General features: G+C 58.4%; 1 protein-coding gene across 1 annotated transcript in view; it reads left to right on the plus strand.

Annotated features, from left to right (window-relative positions):
* Window positions 1-224: 224 nt before the first annotated feature.
* The window catches only part of LMX1A (LIM homeobox transcription factor 1 alpha), an 80,153-nt gene continuing 62,294 nt past the window's right edge, over window positions 225-18,083 (plus strand). The window contains exons 1-2 of the mRNA XM_036235263.1: window positions 225-319; window positions 2,003-2,189. Coding sequence (XP_036091156.1) covers window positions 244-319; window positions 2,003-2,189 — 263 coding nt within the window. The 5' untranslated portion in view covers window positions 225-243. The remainder of the gene's footprint in view (window positions 320-2,002; window positions 2,190-18,083) is intronic.

Raw genomic sequence — 18,083 nt, forward strand, 5'->3', positions numbered from 1 at the left:
GACGGAGAAGCGCAGTTGGGGGGCGGAAGCCCGAGTACTTAACGCGCGGACTTCGAGCGAAGCCAGATCAGTCCGAGCGGCTCCCGCGGCCTCGTCTCTCCTCCCGCCCGCGCTCCGCCTGGCCGGCCTCGACCCCGGGCGCATTCTGGTCACCCGGGACTGCCCCTCCGGCCTCTCCCGGAGGGTGCGGGCGCCAGGAGCGTCGTTCTCCTCCCGCGCAGGTCTCCGCGGCCCCGCCGCACCATGCTGGACGGCCTGAAGATGGAGGAGGACTTCCCGAGCGCCATCGAGACCTCGGCCTCCTTCTCCTCGCTGCTGGGTGAGTGCTCAGGCCGCCGCCCGGGCGCGCCCGCTCTCCGCCCGGCGCAGCTCTGGAGCCCGGCTGGCCGGCCCCGGCGGACAGCGGGGCCGAGCCCACGCCCGGCTGTCAGGCCGTCCCTCAGGTCCCTGCTGCCCCGGACCAGCCAGCGGCCCCCGCCTCCCCAGCCCCTTCGCAGCGCCCGGGGCCTCTGCGCAGTGTCCGCTTGCGGGGCCCCGGAGCCCAGGCCGCGACCCGACCCGCCCTTGGTGCGGGTCAGGCGTGCGGAGCGGGGCTCAGGTGGTTTTAGCCGAGGGATCTTCGTTGTCCTTTAAACCACTTGCCTCTCTTGGTCCCTCGGAGCCGCTGGAGCGGGGCGAAGCAGGTAGGAGACAGTTCGGCCGGAGAAACCACATCGAGGGGACCCCTCTCAACTCCCCAGACGCAGCGAAACCGCGGCGTGGGTTCCGCTCCTCCAGCCGCGCTTTCGTCAGCGACCCGACTCCAGGCCGCCTCGCAGGGCGCGGACCCCGGGGCCAGCGCCCTGGCCCGGCGCGCGGCGCCTCCGCTTGGAGCAGGGGCGCTGGTCGCCCTGCGCTCCGCCGGGCACCGCCGGACCCCAAGAAGCGGGGGAAAGACCAGGGAATGTTCACCCCGAGAACCGTGTCGCGCCCTTCCCAGCCCGCCCTGCCCCGCGGCAGGCAGCTGGTCGCTCTCGCGCTCTCGAGTGGGTGGCGGCGGCGCCGCCAGGGGAGAGCGCGGGATCGGGGCAGGGAGATGGGCAGGGGTCCCGCCCTTTGGGACACCGCGGGAGAGACAGTGTTTCCGGTGGACAAGGCCGTTAAATAGCTGTGAGATGTGCCGACACAGGCGGCCAGGCGGCCCCCCACCCCGTTCCCCAAGTCACCTCGCAAACTAAAGGAACAAAGCAGGAGTCCCTGGGCAGGACAGGGAGGAGAGCCCCAATCGAGTGGAGCCGGTTTGGGGTCGCGGTCGCTCCCCGCACCGCCGCGGAGCCCACTGGCCTCCAGCAGCCCTGGCCCCGCGCCCCGGGGTCTCCGCGCTTGCCCCTGGTTTTTCTCTTCTTCATTTTGATGCTGCTTAATTACGAAAATCCCAGCTGCAGTTCGCCCACCGGCCAGGACGCCGCGGTTCGGGGTTCTTAGATTTGAATCCTACTGGGTTTGCCTGGTGCGAGACGGTGTTTGTCCTTCCGCACAGGACATTTTAGGAGGAAAAGAAGAAAAAATTTAAAGTTTTCCCTCAAAGAAATAAAATAAAACCGACGCGTTTCAGCAAAAACAAAAGCGAACACGACTGTTCTTGCACCCTGCATTTGCCGAAGTCCGTAGAGCCGAGCACGGCGCGTGGTTTCGCGATTAGGTGGTGAACTGGGCGCCCATTTCTTTGTCGCTGAGTGCGACGGGATGCGCGGTGTTTGCGCCCCCGCCCCGTGGCTTTGATAATTAAAGGCGACTTGCGGACTCCCGTTCCCTTCCCCGGTAGGATGTAACCCCCCCTGTCTGTCAGACGCGCGGCCGGTGTGATTTTTCGCTCCCCGCCCGGCTGATTCGCGGAGGGCGCCCCCCGGGGCGGGCGGGCGCGGGGGCCACCCGCGGTCCGAGGGGTCGGGGGCGCGTGCGGGCGGCGTGGCGGGGGTGCGGGCCGGCGCGGCTCACCCTCCGACGTCTTTCCCCGCCGCAGGCAGAGCGGTGGGCCCCAAGTCCGTCTGCGAGGGCTGCCAGCGGGTCATCTCGGACAGGTTCCTGCTGCGGCTGAACGACGGCCTTTGGCACGAGCGGTGCGTGCAGTGCGCCTCCTGCAAGGAGCCCCTGGAGACCACCTGCTTCTACCGCGACAAGAAGCTCTACTGCAAGGACGACTACGAGAAGTGAGTGTCCGCGCGCCGCGGGCCTCCGGAACGCTCGGGAGCCCCCGCGGCCTCGGGGGCGCGCGCCGCCCTCACCCCGCAGGCCGTGCGCTCGCGCCGGCGGCCGAGAACCGCGCTGTGACCGCGGCCGGCGCGCACGCGGTCCGGCGAGGGCTCCCCTAATTTTCGGTCCCTGAAACCCCTACCCCGACTCGGCCATTCCAAGAGGACGCTGCTCTGTGGGCGCTTCGCCCCCGCCGAGCTGTTCCGCGTTCCGTGGGGCGCCCCGCGGCTGCCCAGGGGCCTGCGGCGGATTCCCACGTCGCCTTCCCCACGAACGCGCGCCCCTCGCGCGCCAGTGCCGGGCGTGCGGCGAGGCTCCCCCGACCCCACGGCGTCGGTCCTCTGTGCGCCCGTTTCCCGCGGGGCTTTGTCCGCCGGGGGCGCGAGGGATCCTCCGGGCGCACGCACCCGCTTGCTTTTCCTCTCGCCGTACTGGCCTCCCTCCCGCCCCGGTTTCTCCGAAACCCTCGGGCGCAGACGCAGGGCCCGCAGGCAGGCCGGCGGTTGGGGCCTGCCCCGGTCCGCGGGGCTCCCTCTGCCTCCCCGCGGCCGGCCCTGCGTTCCTGCCACGCGAGCCCAGGCCCCTCCTGCGGGCCGGAGCACCCCGCGTTTCAGGGGAATCAGGAGGCAGGTATTTCACAAGGCGGATTACTTCGGATCTGGATTTCTGCGATGCCGAACCCCGGGAGAGGCCGGGGTGGTTTAGGGTTCCCCGTTGGTCGCAGGGCAGGCGGGGGGCTGCTTCCCGGAGCTGGGGTGAGGGGACTGCTTTCCCTGTCAGATGGCCCACCAACAGGGACCCAGACTTCGCAGAGCCCGGAGGGCATTGTGGGGAGAAGCGCGGCCGATGGGGGGTGGGGTGCTGGTCTGTGAGACTGAGTGGGCCGGGAGAATTCTGCATTTGTCACTGCGAATAAGAGGGACAGCGTGTGAGGGTAATCAAGGGGGGGCGAGTGCGTGGCAAAGCGTTCCCATCCTGTTATTAAAAACACGCGGTGAGGGGGCTGCGCGGGCCCCTCCGCGGGGCAGAAAGCACCGCGAAAGAACGGAAACGTCTCCTCGTTCCATCGCCCGGGCTGTCAGGTTTACTAACAACCCGCAAAGCTCTCAGACCTAGTGACCACACACAAAATGTCCTTTCTGCTGCTCCAGTCCGCGATGCCGTAACATACTTGAAGTTTACCCCCATGTGGATAGAGTACTGTGCATTTTTTATTTGCTTTGAAAAGATAACTTTACACTTTTCAGCACCAAATAAAAATACACGTTTGCCTTGGGATGAGCTGGACAATACAGAAAAAATATAGAGAAGTGAAAATGCATGACCGCTTCCCAAAGCGGCGATTGTGGTTAACGTTTTTTTTTTTTCTTCCTTGAGATAGGCCTGTATCTGTTCTTGATTGTTTGTTGCTACAGTGTCTCAGTGAAAGTTGCAATTTTTAGGTAATTCAGTAGCTTTTGCCCACACAACGCCAAGCCTCACCTGTGGATAAAGCCGTTGGTTGATTGCTTGCCTTTTTTTCTCTCTTGCTTCTCATCGGAAGGTTCTGGGATTGTGTCGACCCAATCTTTATCTTTCTGCTTATAGATTACCGGAATGTTCACATCTTCAGGCACAGCGCTAGCAAACTCAAAAGTATGGGAGCTTAGGAGAGGATTTGGGTTGTGAATTTCTATTCTGTTTGTTAAAAAAAAAAAAATCACGAATCAAAGAAGGCTTAAGGGTCAACACAGCTGTCTGGCCAGTCAAATCTTCTTTAAGGAAGTCAGGCTGTGTCAAGAGGAGAAGAAACAGTTGTTGTGAGGTCCTCAGCACAATGTCCCTCCGCATCTCGGCCCCTCCGGGTTTGGCGGCGTGGGCTGCTCGGAGTCACTTCTCCCCTCACAAAGCTGTTTCTGCAGAGGGAAAATTGCAGGGATCAACTTGCCAGCTGTTGGCCAGAACCAGGAAGATTTTACAGAGAAGTGTGATCGGCATTATTCAGAGAGGGGGGGATGCTGCAGGGAGGGTTTTGAATTTTAATTTTGACATATATTTTGGAAACGCAGACGTCCAAAACAGAGTTCTGGGACTATGTAGCCCATGGCACACCGCGGCCCTCATCCTGCCCGTCAGCCGTTTGTGTTATTTTGTTCCGTTTTGTTTTTTAGCCTAATTTTATTCCTTGTTTTTCTCCTCTGTCCTCCATCCCAATCCCTTTCTTCTTCCAACAAAATGGGGGTTTAGTATATTTGAACATCTTATCGGTATTAATCTCTGCTTGGTCGTTGCTGTTGGGGAGAAGGGAGAGGTTCGTTGGCTTCTTTGTTTTGAGATTAGGCTGGTGACAAACTCCTCTCTCCAGCCAGCATGATGGCGCTTCTGGGCGATGAGAGGCTGTTGAGGAGAAGTCCCAGCCTGCCCTCAGGGGGCATGCAGCCTGGCTTCTCCCTCTGCACCCCCCACCCCTGGACTATCAAGTATTTCTGGACGCCTCCTCTACCGAGAGTGCAGGGCTAGGTGCTTGATGGACGCTATTCAGAAAGACTACATCTTTGTCCGCAAGGGGGGCACAATGCAATCCTAGGTAATAGTCGCTCTTTCTCTTCAACAAATACATTTGTAAAAATAAGTTTGCTCCCCCCGCCCCCGTCGGATCTCTTTAAAATTTGAGGCCCGGCCAAGGCAGATGGAGAGGAAAATAGTTGAAGTGGAGGCCGGTGGGCGGTGGGTTGCAGAGCGCGGAATAAAAACGAACGTCCAGAAGTGTCCTCCTCGCCACAGTTCATGAAATTCAGGTGCCGTTTCTACACATGGCAATGAAAAAAACATAACCAGCCTGCAGCCTCCAGGGAAGGTCACAAACGTCGTTCCGACAAGGAGCGTTTACCATATTTATTTCAGTCATTAGTATTCTGTGTTTGGGGCAGTTTTGGGTTTGAATTATTAGCTGCCTTATTCACGATGTCAGGCGACCAGTTAAAACGTGAAAATTCTGCTCCATCAACCCGTCGTTACGCCTTCTCGACGTCAAGCACCGACTTTGTCTAATTAAAAAAACGGAATTGACGTTGGCGTCTTAGGCACACAGCCATCCGTTTGAAAAATTAGGATGTTTTGTTAAATATTTTGTCTCATGCACTATGACACCCTCAGGAACAACTGATCTTCTGGTCATCCAAAAACAAATAAGCGTTTACGGCCGGAGTGGAGAAAGCTGATTTATGCATGTTCAGAAATTAAGAGCTGGAGGTGACCTTGACGGTTCGTGACATGTCATCCGAGAAATGAGGCCACTTAGGTGGGACAGTGCGTTTTCAGAACCAGTGAGGGGTGCACGTGGTGCCGAAGGTGTGCGCGTTTAGAAACTGGGCACAGCTGTCCCCACGCTCCTGAAAGGCAGCGGACAACCGAGATAGCTTCCAGCTTAGGGGACTTCTATTTATATAGCTGTTGTTCGCCATGTAACCGAGTCCTCTGTGACCTGGTTCGTTGGGAATTCTCTCTAAATTGGTTCAGAACAAACACCGTAGCTGGCCTCGAGTCCGGGACGCAAGAGGCTGCTGAGTAACAGGAAGGCGGTAATACGATAGATAATTAAGGCTCCTGGAAGGGGGCCCGCGGTTAAACCCAGCTGACACTGTGTCTTTCCCGTGCCTGGCGGCGCAGGGCGCCAGGCAGCACCCTCCCCTCTCACACGCGAGGTTCCTCGTTATCCCTCAGATGGCTGGGGACATCGGAGGATCGGTGCGGGGTGGGATCGCTGTCATCAACACTGCTCTTCCGACATCGTAACTCCCCCCACGCCAGCAGACCGCAGGCTGTGGGGAGCCCCGGCTCCCGGGCCGGGCTGTGTGTTCTCCCCTTTCTTATCGAGCAGACCAGTTTTCTGAAGAAGGGCCCAGCGTGCGGCAAAGTGCGTGTGACTCTCGGCGCGTTCCCCGCGGAGTCTCTTGTTGGCAGTCCCTCAGGGAGAATGGCCGAGCTAGTGGTCTCTGGCGGGACCCGTAATGAACCAGTTCTGCATTTGACCAAGGTAGCGTAGGGCGTGTGGGCGTGGGGAGGAGAGTTAGTTTGGGTTTATTACTGCGACATTACTTGGAGATCAAAATTGGACGCGCGGGTCACTCATAAAAGGAGCCCGGAGATGAAATTTCCGAGGTGATGGTTCCCTTTCTGCTCGACCTTATCTCTGTTGGCCCCGCTCCTGGCATAATAAAATTTAAGGCATATAAAACTCAGACACAACTAGGTAATAAATTGATGTCTACATTCAGTCGCGGGGGGGCTTAGCCCGGACTCCCCACCGTCCACGGGCTGCGGCCGCGGCTGTGCAGGCCGGCTTATCTCTTTTTTATTTAGAGGGTGACTGGAAATAGTCCATGCTCACAGGCGCTTTCTTTTATATGTATATATTGGTCCCTGGGTAGGACTTTCTTGGAATCTAAGACTTAAAATTCCGGAATAAAATCAGATAGCGGGAGCGGGTCTTAGCGGCGTCAGGGGATGCGGGATTGGACTTCGCTTGGCAGGGCAGGCTCGTGGGGGTCGCTCGGTTCTTCCATAAACGGGGCACGCCACAAAAGTAACTCGCCGCGCTCGCTTTTACCGGCCGGCCCTAGGCTCAGGGGCTTTCGCCGTCCACCTGGGCGAAGAGCTGCTTTTCCTCTCCGGCTTCCAGGGACAAGAGGCCTCCTGACAGTTTTCTTGCTTTTTGGTTTCATTTTCCTCATTCGCAGCTTCTGTATTAACCAAAACACCGTTACGCATTTTCGGGAGGCCTCTTCGTTATTACTTCTCAACTCCGAGAAGTGTTTTTGGAGATGATTAGCAGGTCTTGCGTCTCTAATGAGAATAATTCCATTTCTCGAATTATCGGCGGGTTCTTTTTATGGTCCGAGAACAATTGGGGGCCCCACTGTTTAGAAGTGAGAAACGGAGAAGGATTCAGATTGCTCGTTACTTAGCGGAAATTTATTAAAGCTTCTTAGAGTCAACGTCTATACGAAATGTCATGGTGGAATTCCATCAGATAACCAATTTCAAGGCATGTCACCTTGGCTCTTAAGCACAGTTGTACGACGGGGCAGTGGACCGGGGGGAGGGCACAGTGCAGTCACATCTGCCGTAGGAAGATTTGAAAACAGTTTCTGCCTTAACTATGAAATCTTGGCTCTACTTTAATGCTTAGAAAACATTTTTTCCCCCCACATCTTTCCAACATGAATTTTTACGTGCCTTTCATGTCTTCAGAGGGAAAGGCTTAGCGAGCCACTTGTAGGTGAGCCGGGGAGGGCGGGGACTGGACGGGGCGCCTCTCCCGCTGGGTGGGCGGCTTCCAGCAGCCCCGGCTCCCCCGGGGAAGGCCCAGGGTGCGTTTCCAAAAGTCTGTTAGCGGCACGTTGGGCAGCGCCGTCACCGGCAGCCTTTCAGATCTGCTTTGGGGAAGTTGGTAATTTTAGGAGCGAAGTGTAGAAAGGGCCTCGCGGAAAAGATCATCTGAGGACGGGGAAAAGAGGCCCTTTGCTCCTTTTTTCTGGGGCCACGGAGGAGCTGGCCGGGGCCCCCGGGGCCTGCGTGCCCTCCCCCCACTCTCCGACCGGCGCGGCACGTTCTCACTGAGCAGCGTGGGCCGCAGCCGTGTGTCTCTTTGTCACGTCCGAGAGCGAACCCCGCCGACCGTCCTGCCGCAACGGGGCGGACACCCTCCAAATGTCAGGGCGTTATTTCGGGCTCGCGCCATCATCTGCCTCCGTATTTTTAACCGCGGTGAAATTAATAAAGTCGCCGCGGCCCCGGCATTAATTAGCAGGGGGATTAGAGCCCCGGCAGCTGACAAGGAGCGGTAAGCGCTGTATGCGTTTGCTTTCACACTCCTGGAAATAAATGAAATGCGACTCAGGGTGGGGATTAAGTTTCCCTTGGTGGCAGGCGGCAGCCCCGGCAGAACGCGGCGGGAGGCGTGGCCCTGCGGCAGGTGTCCGCCCGTGGGCATACCTGGCCCCATCACAGATGCCCCACCTGCGTAGCTGTGAAAGGGCGTCTGAAGCCCGCCTCCGAGCTGCGCTTCTCGGGGTCGAGCCCAGGCGGCCGGGGCCAGTGCAGAGCTGGTGGCCGGGCTGCCGCGCTCGGCCGAGCCGGAGGATGGTGAAACCAGTGCCGCATCCCGCACGATAATGTCCTAACGACGGAGCGTGCAGGACGGGCCGGGCTCTTCCCGGTCTGGCAGACGTCACTGGAAGGCGTCCGCTCTCTTCCGGGCGCTCGGGGTTCCGGGCTGGGGACCTGTTTCTGGATGACGGTAACGGCGAATGCTTCCGCTGCCTCCCCGGGCCTCCTTGGCTCTGCTGCCCGTTAGATTTGTGTTTTAGCATCGTCACCGTATGGTGGACAAGCCCTGACAGGTAGCAGGCCACCCCGGATGGGACGACCTGGTCTGACAGGCCCAGGTGAACTCTGTTCACATAAAAAATGTGCACAGCATCAGGGTTGCTGGGAACGGACCATGTGCTTATCTGGACCTCCCGTCTGGCCCCATTCCATCCTGCCCCCTCGTCCCCTGCCCCAATGCCAGGGCCCTGTGTCCTGTGGAATTGTCTTAACTAGACTCTGGCAAGCACCACATATTACTTAACCAGCACCCCACCATCTGCCTCGCTCCCCGCAGGGCACCCTTAGGGGCCGTTGGTCCTCTGATTTTCTCGCTCAGAGGAACCGTGGTGGTCTTTCAGACACTCCGGTTCTCCCGGCCACGGAGAAGGGCGCACTCAGCAGCCGGAGGGGGCGTTCTCCCCAGGTTTGCGCGGTTCTGTGACCATGACTCTTGGGGCGACCGTTAGGGGCCTCTGGACCTCCCCCCAAGTGTGCCCCGTGCCCTGCAGAGCCCGGGGGATGTGCTGCACCTGTAGGAGGGTGGTTTCTCGGCGGGTCAGAGACGCACCTGGGTCTGCTGCTGTCACCAGGGGGGGTCACAGGGAACCGGAGAAGGAGTCGTTCGGCGAGCAGCCCCTGGCCTTCCGAGAGCGCGGGGACGCGTCTCTTGTTCCCCCCTTTCTGCTGCTTCTCCGGACTCCACGTGTCTCCGGCCTGGAGAGAACCCCCTTACATCTCGAGCCCCAGGTTGGGCCGCTTCGAGGAGCAGGGGTCCCCAGAGCAGCCCCCCTCCTCGCTCCACCCCCCTTCTGCGGCAGCAAAGCCACTCGGAGTCACGAGCACTTGCCTCCTCCCTATCAAGCCTCAGGAGCCTTTAAAAGGATTTTTCAAAACAAAACAAAACAAAACAAAACACCCCCTCTTGAACTCCAGATTAGCCTAAGCTCATTAAAGTTCCTTTAAATACCAAAATGTTGGGCTCCAGGGGGACTCGCCCCCAAACCATATTTCCATTGTTCTCAGTGCTGTCATTCACCGGCCAGCTCCCTCCGGGCCCAGAAGCGTCCCTCTCTCCACAGCGGGGGCCGAGCGTGTCTTTGTTTGAGTGCTGGGCAGCCTGGGCCTGAGTGGGAGCCGATGCCAGCTTGGCCTGGGCCCCAGCTCCGGGGCGAGAAGGGCTCGATGCCCTTGGGGACATGCGGGGGCCCAGCAGAGGGGGTGGGCCCTGAGTGGGGAAGGTGAGGCTCGTTCAGTCTTTGGGAGCTTAGCCGGCTCCCAGTCTCTGGGGAGAACCAGGAGTGGCCAGGCCTCTGGTGGCCTGGGCTCAGAGCCCTGTCTTCGCCCTGGAAAGCCAGGTGGCGTTGCGATCCCTCGTGTCTGGGACCCAGAAACAGGGTGGGGGGGATTTTTACGGCCGCTGGCTGATGCTGTCTCCTGGGTCTTCGCCTCCTTCCCGAAGGGACCCCCGAAGGCATCCCCACCCCCTCCTCCATTTCAAGCCTCCTGCCCCGAAGCTGGCTCCTGGGGAAAGCGTTCTGGTTTTGAAGTGGAACAAATCCTTTTTAACCTAACCATCCAGAGTTTCCTCCCCTGCTGCTGGCTCCCCTCCCCGCCCCGCCCCCCCATGTGACAGGGTTTCCCATTGTGCGTTGATCCCTGTCCCCACGGTGGTGACAGCCGCCATCTTCCCAGGGACACGGCACAGTGTGTCAGAGGCGAGAGCCACTTGGCAGTGCCATGACGTGGGTTTGGAGTCCCACGGCGGGGCTACCCCAGGAGACCCTCCCCCGCACGTTTCTGGCTGGACCGTCACGTGGTCCCTGCCCTCGACTTTCCCCGGGGGTCTCTGCACCTGGATCCCTGGGCTCAACCAGAGCACTGGGGTTTCCACCCCGTTTTTGAGACCTCAGCTCGGCGCTGCTGTGTGCAGGCTGGAGCCCGCCCTTAGCTAGCTGCCACCGTGGACAAGATGTTATGACGTGATTCACATTGGGACGTACATGATAACGTGGTTTTCTTCCAAAGATACTTTGTAACAGGAAGGGTATTCAGTCAAAGAAATGACTATCTAATGGTAGAATTTTAGGTCCTGGAATGGGCCAGTAAAGAGATAATTTTGGGCAGAATGCAAATATCACTTTGTAGGAAGCTTCCCTGTTCACCTACATGTGAGGCTGGCCGTGATTCGCCTTTTCTTCTGGGTTTTATTTTCCCGGTGCGCTGTTACCAGTTGGGCTCTTCTATTTCCAAAGTCGGTGCCCGTGGACGGGAGGGGCTCAGACAAGTGGCTGTGAGCAGGTTGGGTACTGCACAGCTCTCTCCATCACTAGAAAGATAATTTGAAACGCACGTCCTCCTGCGAAGAGACGTCCAGGCCACGTGTGCAGAGCGGCAGTGACAGCCTCAGAGTGGTATCGTAGAATCACACAAGCCGATGAACACGAGAAGCCTTTTGGTCAGATGTGGAGACCTGTGCGGGGCCGGCTGTTAGTGTTGCCGTTTGCCGCTATGGGCAACAGGGCACATGGTCTCAGGAGCCGCGTGCTCTGACGACTCGGCAGCCCCGAGCAGCCGGCAGCGTGGACCGTAGGGCCATCGTGTCCGGGGTCGGACCCTCGCTCCACGTCCACAGCCGTGTCGCCTCGGCCGAGTGCCCTGCATTCTCTGTGTCCGTTTCCTCTCTCTAAAATGGGGATCACAATCGTGCTCACCTCATAGGGTCATTTCCAGGTACTATCCTAAAGCATAGAGGTCACTGCTTGGCTCATAGAGAACGCCATGAAAAAAAAAATGGGTTCAAAAAAATGTATCCTTCTCACATTGCAAAGAGCCTTTGCAAATATTATCTCTGTTGGAACTCACAGCAGTTTTAAAGGTTGTACCAGGAGAGATTTTTTTCCCCCCTGAGTTTCATAGGGGTCAGGGTCCTGCCCGAGGTCCCACTGCTGGGGAAGGGAGAAGCCGGTGCTGTCCCCAGCGCTGACCCTGGTCCAGCGGCCTCCCCACTAAACCACGCCATCTGCTGCTGGAATCCCGGTGTTCACACCCCGGTGAGATCACAGTTCTCAGTCCGAGCCGTGGAACCAGCTTTGGGAAAACAAGTCCCCACCTGCTGGAGGCCGGGGCCGCCAGGCGGCCTCCGCGGGCAGCTGCTTGTGCTGTGGCTTCGAGGGGCGTTTTTGGATTTGGGGACCGCCTGCGCATGCGCGCGCATGTGGCCGCTGCCGGCGCCCCTCGCCCTCTGCTCTCCCGGCCCCTCTCTCCGGAGCGCTTGTCACAGTGTGAGACACATTTGTTCGTGGGCTTGTCGTCCGACCACCAGATCGCAGGCTCTGTGCGGCAGGACCTTCCCGTTCGTAACGTCCCGCGTTTCGAGTCCTGCATCTTCAGCGTCCCGCACGGGACTTGACGCGTAGTAGGTGTTCGGCAGACGCCTGGCGGCTGAGTGGAGAAATCAGTCAGAGTGACTCGCTTGGGTCGTTGGAACAGCTTCCCGGAAGAGGCGACGTAAAATGACCCGGCAAATGCGCATTCCAAATCGTGGTAAGCGCTGCGCGGATAATGACAAGCGCATAGCACCGTGGAGCCGGGGGCGCAGGGCTGCAGGTTACACCATCGGACAGACGCGGGGAGGGGGGCCGGCCCCGGGGAACCGCGCAGGGTGAGGAGGCCGAGGACGGGGCGTTGGGACAGGCGGGAGAGGCCAGCGTGGCGAGCGGGGCCGGAGGCCGGGGCAGCGGCGGGGCTTCCGACGCCGGGGCCGCCATCTCGCCCTGGACGCTGGCACCGGGCCGTCGGTGGCCTCGTCGAGGGCGGCTTCGTCAGGAGGGGACGGACGGCACTGTCCCGGGGGGGACGGCACGGGGCACCTGAAGGGGCCGAGGGCGCGGTGCCGAGGCGGAGCGCGGAGGAGGCGGCGGCGCGCGGGCCGGAGACGGCGGTACGGGGCGGCGTCGGGCCCGGCTGCGCGGCCCGGGAGGGTGGCGGTCCGGGGGAGCGGGGCGCAGGCACCCGTCGGGGCGGGGCCCCCCTCCGCCATGAGCTTTCCTTTCCCTTTGTGCATTTTTCCGTGGATTAGCCGGAGCCGGTCACCGCGGAGCAGAGGTCACCATGGAGCTGGCCACCACGGCGCAGAGGCCGGGAGAAGGTGGGTCTGTTTCCCGTCGCTCCTGGATCCTGTCCGAGGGGGCTCTGTGGCTTCCCACGTGGGTCCTTCCCAAGGTCGGCCTGGCTCGTAGGCCTGACGTTGGCGGCGGCAGAGCGAGGCTCCAGCCTGCGGCCTTCTTCTTCTTCAGACGCCGGTGTCTCGGTGGACACCTCGCTCGGCCGTCCCCGTCCTGTGCTCATCCCAACCCCCGCTCGGCCCTGCCGGGTGGGAGCGGGGCCCGGGGTGCCCACGGCGTGCGAGCCCCTCGGGCCGGGAGCCGGGCAACTGGACAGACTGTGTGCCCATCAGCTCTGGGGCCGCCAGGGGACCCTAAGCGGGGGGGGGGGGGGGGTCTGAGATGGCGACTCTGTCCCCCAGACCACCACGGCTGGCTGTCCTCTGCTTTCCAGTCTCGTCCCGTGGTGGGTTCACATGCTGACTCCACCAGGCCGGAGGCGAGCGTGACCTCGTGGGGCCAGCGGGAGTGACCTCGTGGGGCCAGCGGGTTTTCGGAACCCTCGGCCTTTACCCTACCTCTCCCCTGTGTTGGCCGGGCGGCCGTGGGCCGATCACTTAGCCTCACTCAGAGTCTCCCCTCTGCCTTAGCTCCTTCAGCCGGAGCCCCTGGCTGTGGAGCTCACTGCCCGCTGCGTCCAGCGGAGGGCAGGGAGTCGGGGAGCAGAAGACGGCGAGGTAGGAGTCCTTCCCTAGGCCTAGGGCTGCCATGTCTATGTGACCCCAGGAAGGAAAAGGTGACAGGGTCACGAGCGGCCAGACCTCTTAACTTAGAAGTGGATTAAGTGAAATCGGTGTCACCAGAGGGACTCGAATCTTCCAGTGGCTCCGCCTCAGCGCCCGGTGGACTTGGCGGCCAGCATCTCGGGGGCGGGTGAGGCGGTGCCGCAGCGGCCCGGCTGGCGCGTGGAGCGGCTTTTCCTGCTCGTCGGCTGGTTGCGGGAGCCTGGTTGGGACTGAGCCCGGGGCCGCTGCGAAGCCAGGAGTAGCCAAGCCTAGGTGATATCAGCTCAGGGAGCCGGTCTCCATCGCTGGCCCCTCCCCCGGCTCCATCGTTAAAGGACTGAGGGACTCCCCAGTGAACGCCCTGAAAAGTGGGCGAGCTCCGGCAACGGGGCGGCTCGGTGTCACGCTCACCTCCCGTCCCGGGCGAGCAGAGGAGTCCGGAGCTCACGGCCCCGTCGTGCGCTCAGACGCGACCAGGAAAGGCTCGTGCCACGGGACACGAGGCCTCATCTCCCGACTTACTAGATGGCGCTGGGTCCCGGGACAAAGTCAGAGGTGTGGCCTGTGGCTGGAGAACTGAGTCGGTCGGTGCCCCTCGGTTTCGGGGGGACCCAGCCCGTCTGCTCAGGCTCTCAGCACCGGGGATGGGTAAGGGATTTCACTTTGAATTTATTCCATTCATCGACTTATTCATGGTGAATTCTGGTGTTTACTGAGCACCCACCGTGTGCTGGGCATCGTTACGGGCGCTTGCGCTTGGGCTGGCGCGGTGAGCCGTGAGGAGGAAGCCTCTGACTTCGTGGACGAGGCTGGAACCCCAGCTCCGCCCCTTGAGGCGTCTGCCTCCCCGTGTCTAAAAGCGGAGACGACCTCTTTACATATGTGAGAGGGATTCGAGGTTGCGTGTGTTTATACCGCATCTAGCAGAGACCCTCGATCGACGGCAGCTAACGATACTCAGGATTTACTCACCAATGCCCAGCCGTGCCAGCCAATTGTAGATTATGCCCGTGTGGGCAGTTTTATTCTCCTACCAGTGGTTTGTTTCTTTCATTACTTTTACACCTTGGCATTGCTTTTCTGAGAATTCTCAGTGGACATAGCTAATATTTTAAAAGGATGTAAAAGCAGGCAGATTGCCTTGTAAAGTAAAAACACACATCACATTCATGAGGACAGTTGTTACACAGATAAAACCCATTCTGCATTGCCATTTTATACGAAGCGACTGTTAACTTAAGCTGCGGGCATCAGTATTGTTTGTTACGTTAATCCTAAACTGAAAAATAATTAGCAAATTTGTTAAGTAGGCTTATGTCTACTCTTCGTTGCCAACGGTTATGATCATTCGCTGCCAACTGAAGGTTGAGCCGAGTCCCCTGACTTGATTACAGCTGTCAGGAGGACGAAATACGTTCGAATGTCACAAACCTGTGAGATTCCCAGGTCTCTTACATATTTAACAGAGGCTCGGTCTCTCTCAGAAGGTGCCCAAGGCTCGTGAGGTTATCGATCATCTTTCTAAATGAGGCCACGGAATGGACCTTAATTGATCAGTTTGCTGATAGTAACTTAGTGAACGGGCCTACACTCCATTTTCAAATGTGTCTGTGATGCTAATGAAGTTAGGCGTACATCCTGTGAGTGCTTTAGCTTTTACAAGAGGGTTCAAAGTCATAGGCTTTGTGTTTCGTGTTGTCTTTTGAAAATGACACACAGTTCCTCTCGATCCTTCTAACATTTACTCTGAAGCTTTGGTGGGCGTCCACCCAAAGAGGGACGAGCCAGAGGGCCCAGGAAATCAGACGCTGCGTCACGAGCTCATCCCCAGCCTGTGGAGGCTCGAAGGGGCTCGGTGACGGTCCCCGCGTCGCTGGGTCTCTCTGTGGTGTGGACGGGAACGAGGCAGGTCCGGTCCTCTTCGCACCGTGTCGAAGCCCTGGAGACGCTGCCCGGTCCGATCGCCGGGCCGGGCGGACGGGTCGTGCTCGGGTCTTCCGTGGAGATTCACGTTCAGGGGGTTCTGGGACGGTTCTGGTGCGGGGCAGATCGGCTGATGTCACTTTCCAGGAGTAAGTGACGTGGCTTCGTGCACACCACGGTCACACGGCCGCTCAATCTGACCACTGACCGACGACGGAGGAACAGGATCTACAGCGACGGCTGTGATAGCGTGATAAGCTGGTCCTTCCACCATCTTCGGGGGCGGGGCGCACGCACGTTTGACCGTTAATGACCGTGACCGTAATAGTCACGTGTCACATAGATGAGTATACTTGTGTGTATATCTGCATATACGCATACGCGTGCAGGATCACTGGGTTTTGGAGATGGAGGGGGCGTCACAGGTCATGGTCAGTATAACAGTTAAAGACAGAGGACCGAAGGCCTGATGTGTACGCTTTGTTTTTAAAGTACATCTCCCGTAGACAGCTTAGCGCTGGGTCTTGCTTTTAAAAATCCATGCCTCCTTTTAATTTGAAGTGTTTGGTCCATTAACATTTAATGTAATTATTGACATCATTGCATTTCAGCTGACCGTTTTGCTATTTTTATTTTTATTTTTTTGATTTTGATTTCTATTAAGGTACTCCGTGTTTTGTTCTCCATTTTTCTTTTCACGGTTTTTTTTTTTTTTTTGGTTCATGCAGTTTTATCTTAGCATTTCATTTTAATATGCTTGTTGATTTTTAACTCTGCCTCTTCAGAGTATTATTAATTTTTTAGTGGTTGCTCCCAGAATTGCAGTTTGCAGACTTACCTGTCACAACACGCTCGGAGGCAACGCGGTTCCACTGCGCCTGACACGCAGGAGCCTCGGCGCGCGGTCACGCATTTACTTTCTTCCTCCGTGTTTTTCCTCTTCTTTTGCCAGTCGTCGTCCTTTTTTTCGCTGTTCCTCAGGTTGCGTGATTTCTATCGCCCTATATTGAATTTTATCAGCCCTTTATTTGTCATCTCCAATCGGGTGTTACCCCCACCCAGCGAATAGTTTATCCCAGGCACTGTGCTTCCTAGTTCTTGAGCTGCTCTGTCCAGTACAGTAGCCAAGGGCGACGTGTGGCTATTTACATCTAAATTAATTAAAATTGAGTACAATTAGAAATTTAGTCCTTCCGTCGCACCTACCACTTTGGAAGCACTGGACATCCGCATGTGGCTAGTGGCTCTGTGCTGGGGGCAAAGATACAAAGTATTTCCATCGTTGCTGACGGTCGTATCAGGTGGCGTTGTTACAGAATTTCCATTGGATTCCTTTTTACAGTTTGACTTTCTCTGACAATAGTACCCATCTTTTCATTCTTTTTGTATATGTTTTTCTTTACATCCTCGAGCACAGTTACAGGAGATGCTTTGAAATCCTGCTCAGCTAATTCCAGCATCTGGGTGATTTGGGGGTGGTCTCCGCTGATTCTCGTTTCTCTTGGAGACGAGTCACGTTAATGACTTTAGACTGTATCCTGGACGTGATACATCGCAGATCACCTGAATTCTTATGTTTCTTCAGAGAGCATTTGTATTTTGTTTCAAGAAATTTCCAGTAGGCAAGTTAGCTTGGCTGAACTCAGACCGCAAACTCCGCCTTCCCCGTGGCGGGTGACCCCTAGAGTGCCGGCTCAGTTCCTGGGTCCTTAGTTGGGCTGCTCAGTCGACCCAGCACCAAGCACCGGAGCCCAGCCGGAGCTGGGGGCGGGGCTCAGATACAGACCTGGGGCTCCTCCTCTCGGGGACTTCCCAGGTTTCTGCTCCCATTTTCAGCTGCTGCAGTCACCTTAAATTCTGTGTTCTGGTCCTTCCAGCCAGAAAGACTGTGGTTTCCCATCTGAGTTTCTTAGTTGCCCTGTGCGACCAAAAGCTGTAAAAATAGGAAAATCGCCCACTTCTGGTCAGTCCCCCCTTCCCCATGCTGAGCCCCCTTCGCGTCTGCCTGCTTTTGAGACCGTCTGGTGTCTTCACCAGGTCTGGAGTTTCTCGTCGTCTGTGGGTGGGTTGGTCTGATGGCAGCAACTTGGCCATTGCTAGGAGTGGGACCCTGTTTCAGGTCTTGACTCAGCCACTTCCTGCCGACCTGGTTCCTGCCTCTTATGCCTCGGTTTCCCCATCTGTCCGATGAGAATGATACTGCCTGCCTCCCACGCTTGTCGGCACCGAGTCACTGCTCTGTGTCCGCTGCCGTTAACGCTGTCATGAGCTGGGTCTCCTTGTTCTGTGCATGTGGAAGTCACACAGCTGATTAGCGCGGTTCCTGGCCCCGACGTGGGCTGCACGCACACACGCACGCACACGAGCGCGCGCGCACACACACACGCGCACGCACGAGCTGTGACTGTCTTAGAGATAGACATGGCCTATCGGTAACGTTTTGATTTTTCGGTGCGACTCTAAATCATTTTATGTATCCGTGGGGCGTAGTGCTTTGACGCGAGCAGCCTTCCGCCGGACTCCGCCCAAGTGTGTGTTTCTCCCGTTCGTCTCCCTTGGCTCACCGGCACCGCCGTCGGGCCTTCGCGGGGCGTCCCTCGCCGGGGGCGCCCTGACGGCCTGCTCTGTCCCCCCTCCCACTTAGCGGCCCCGCACGCTCTGCGTGAGTCGGCCCCCTGGCCTGCCGTGC

The sequence above is a fragment of the Rousettus aegyptiacus genome, unplaced genomic scaffold (assembly GCF_014176215.1).
Source record: "Rousettus aegyptiacus isolate mRouAeg1 unplaced genomic scaffold, mRouAeg1.p scaffold_m13_p_17, whole genome shotgun sequence".
NCBI classification, from domain to species: domain Eukaryota; kingdom Metazoa; phylum Chordata; class Mammalia; order Chiroptera; family Pteropodidae; genus Rousettus; species Rousettus aegyptiacus.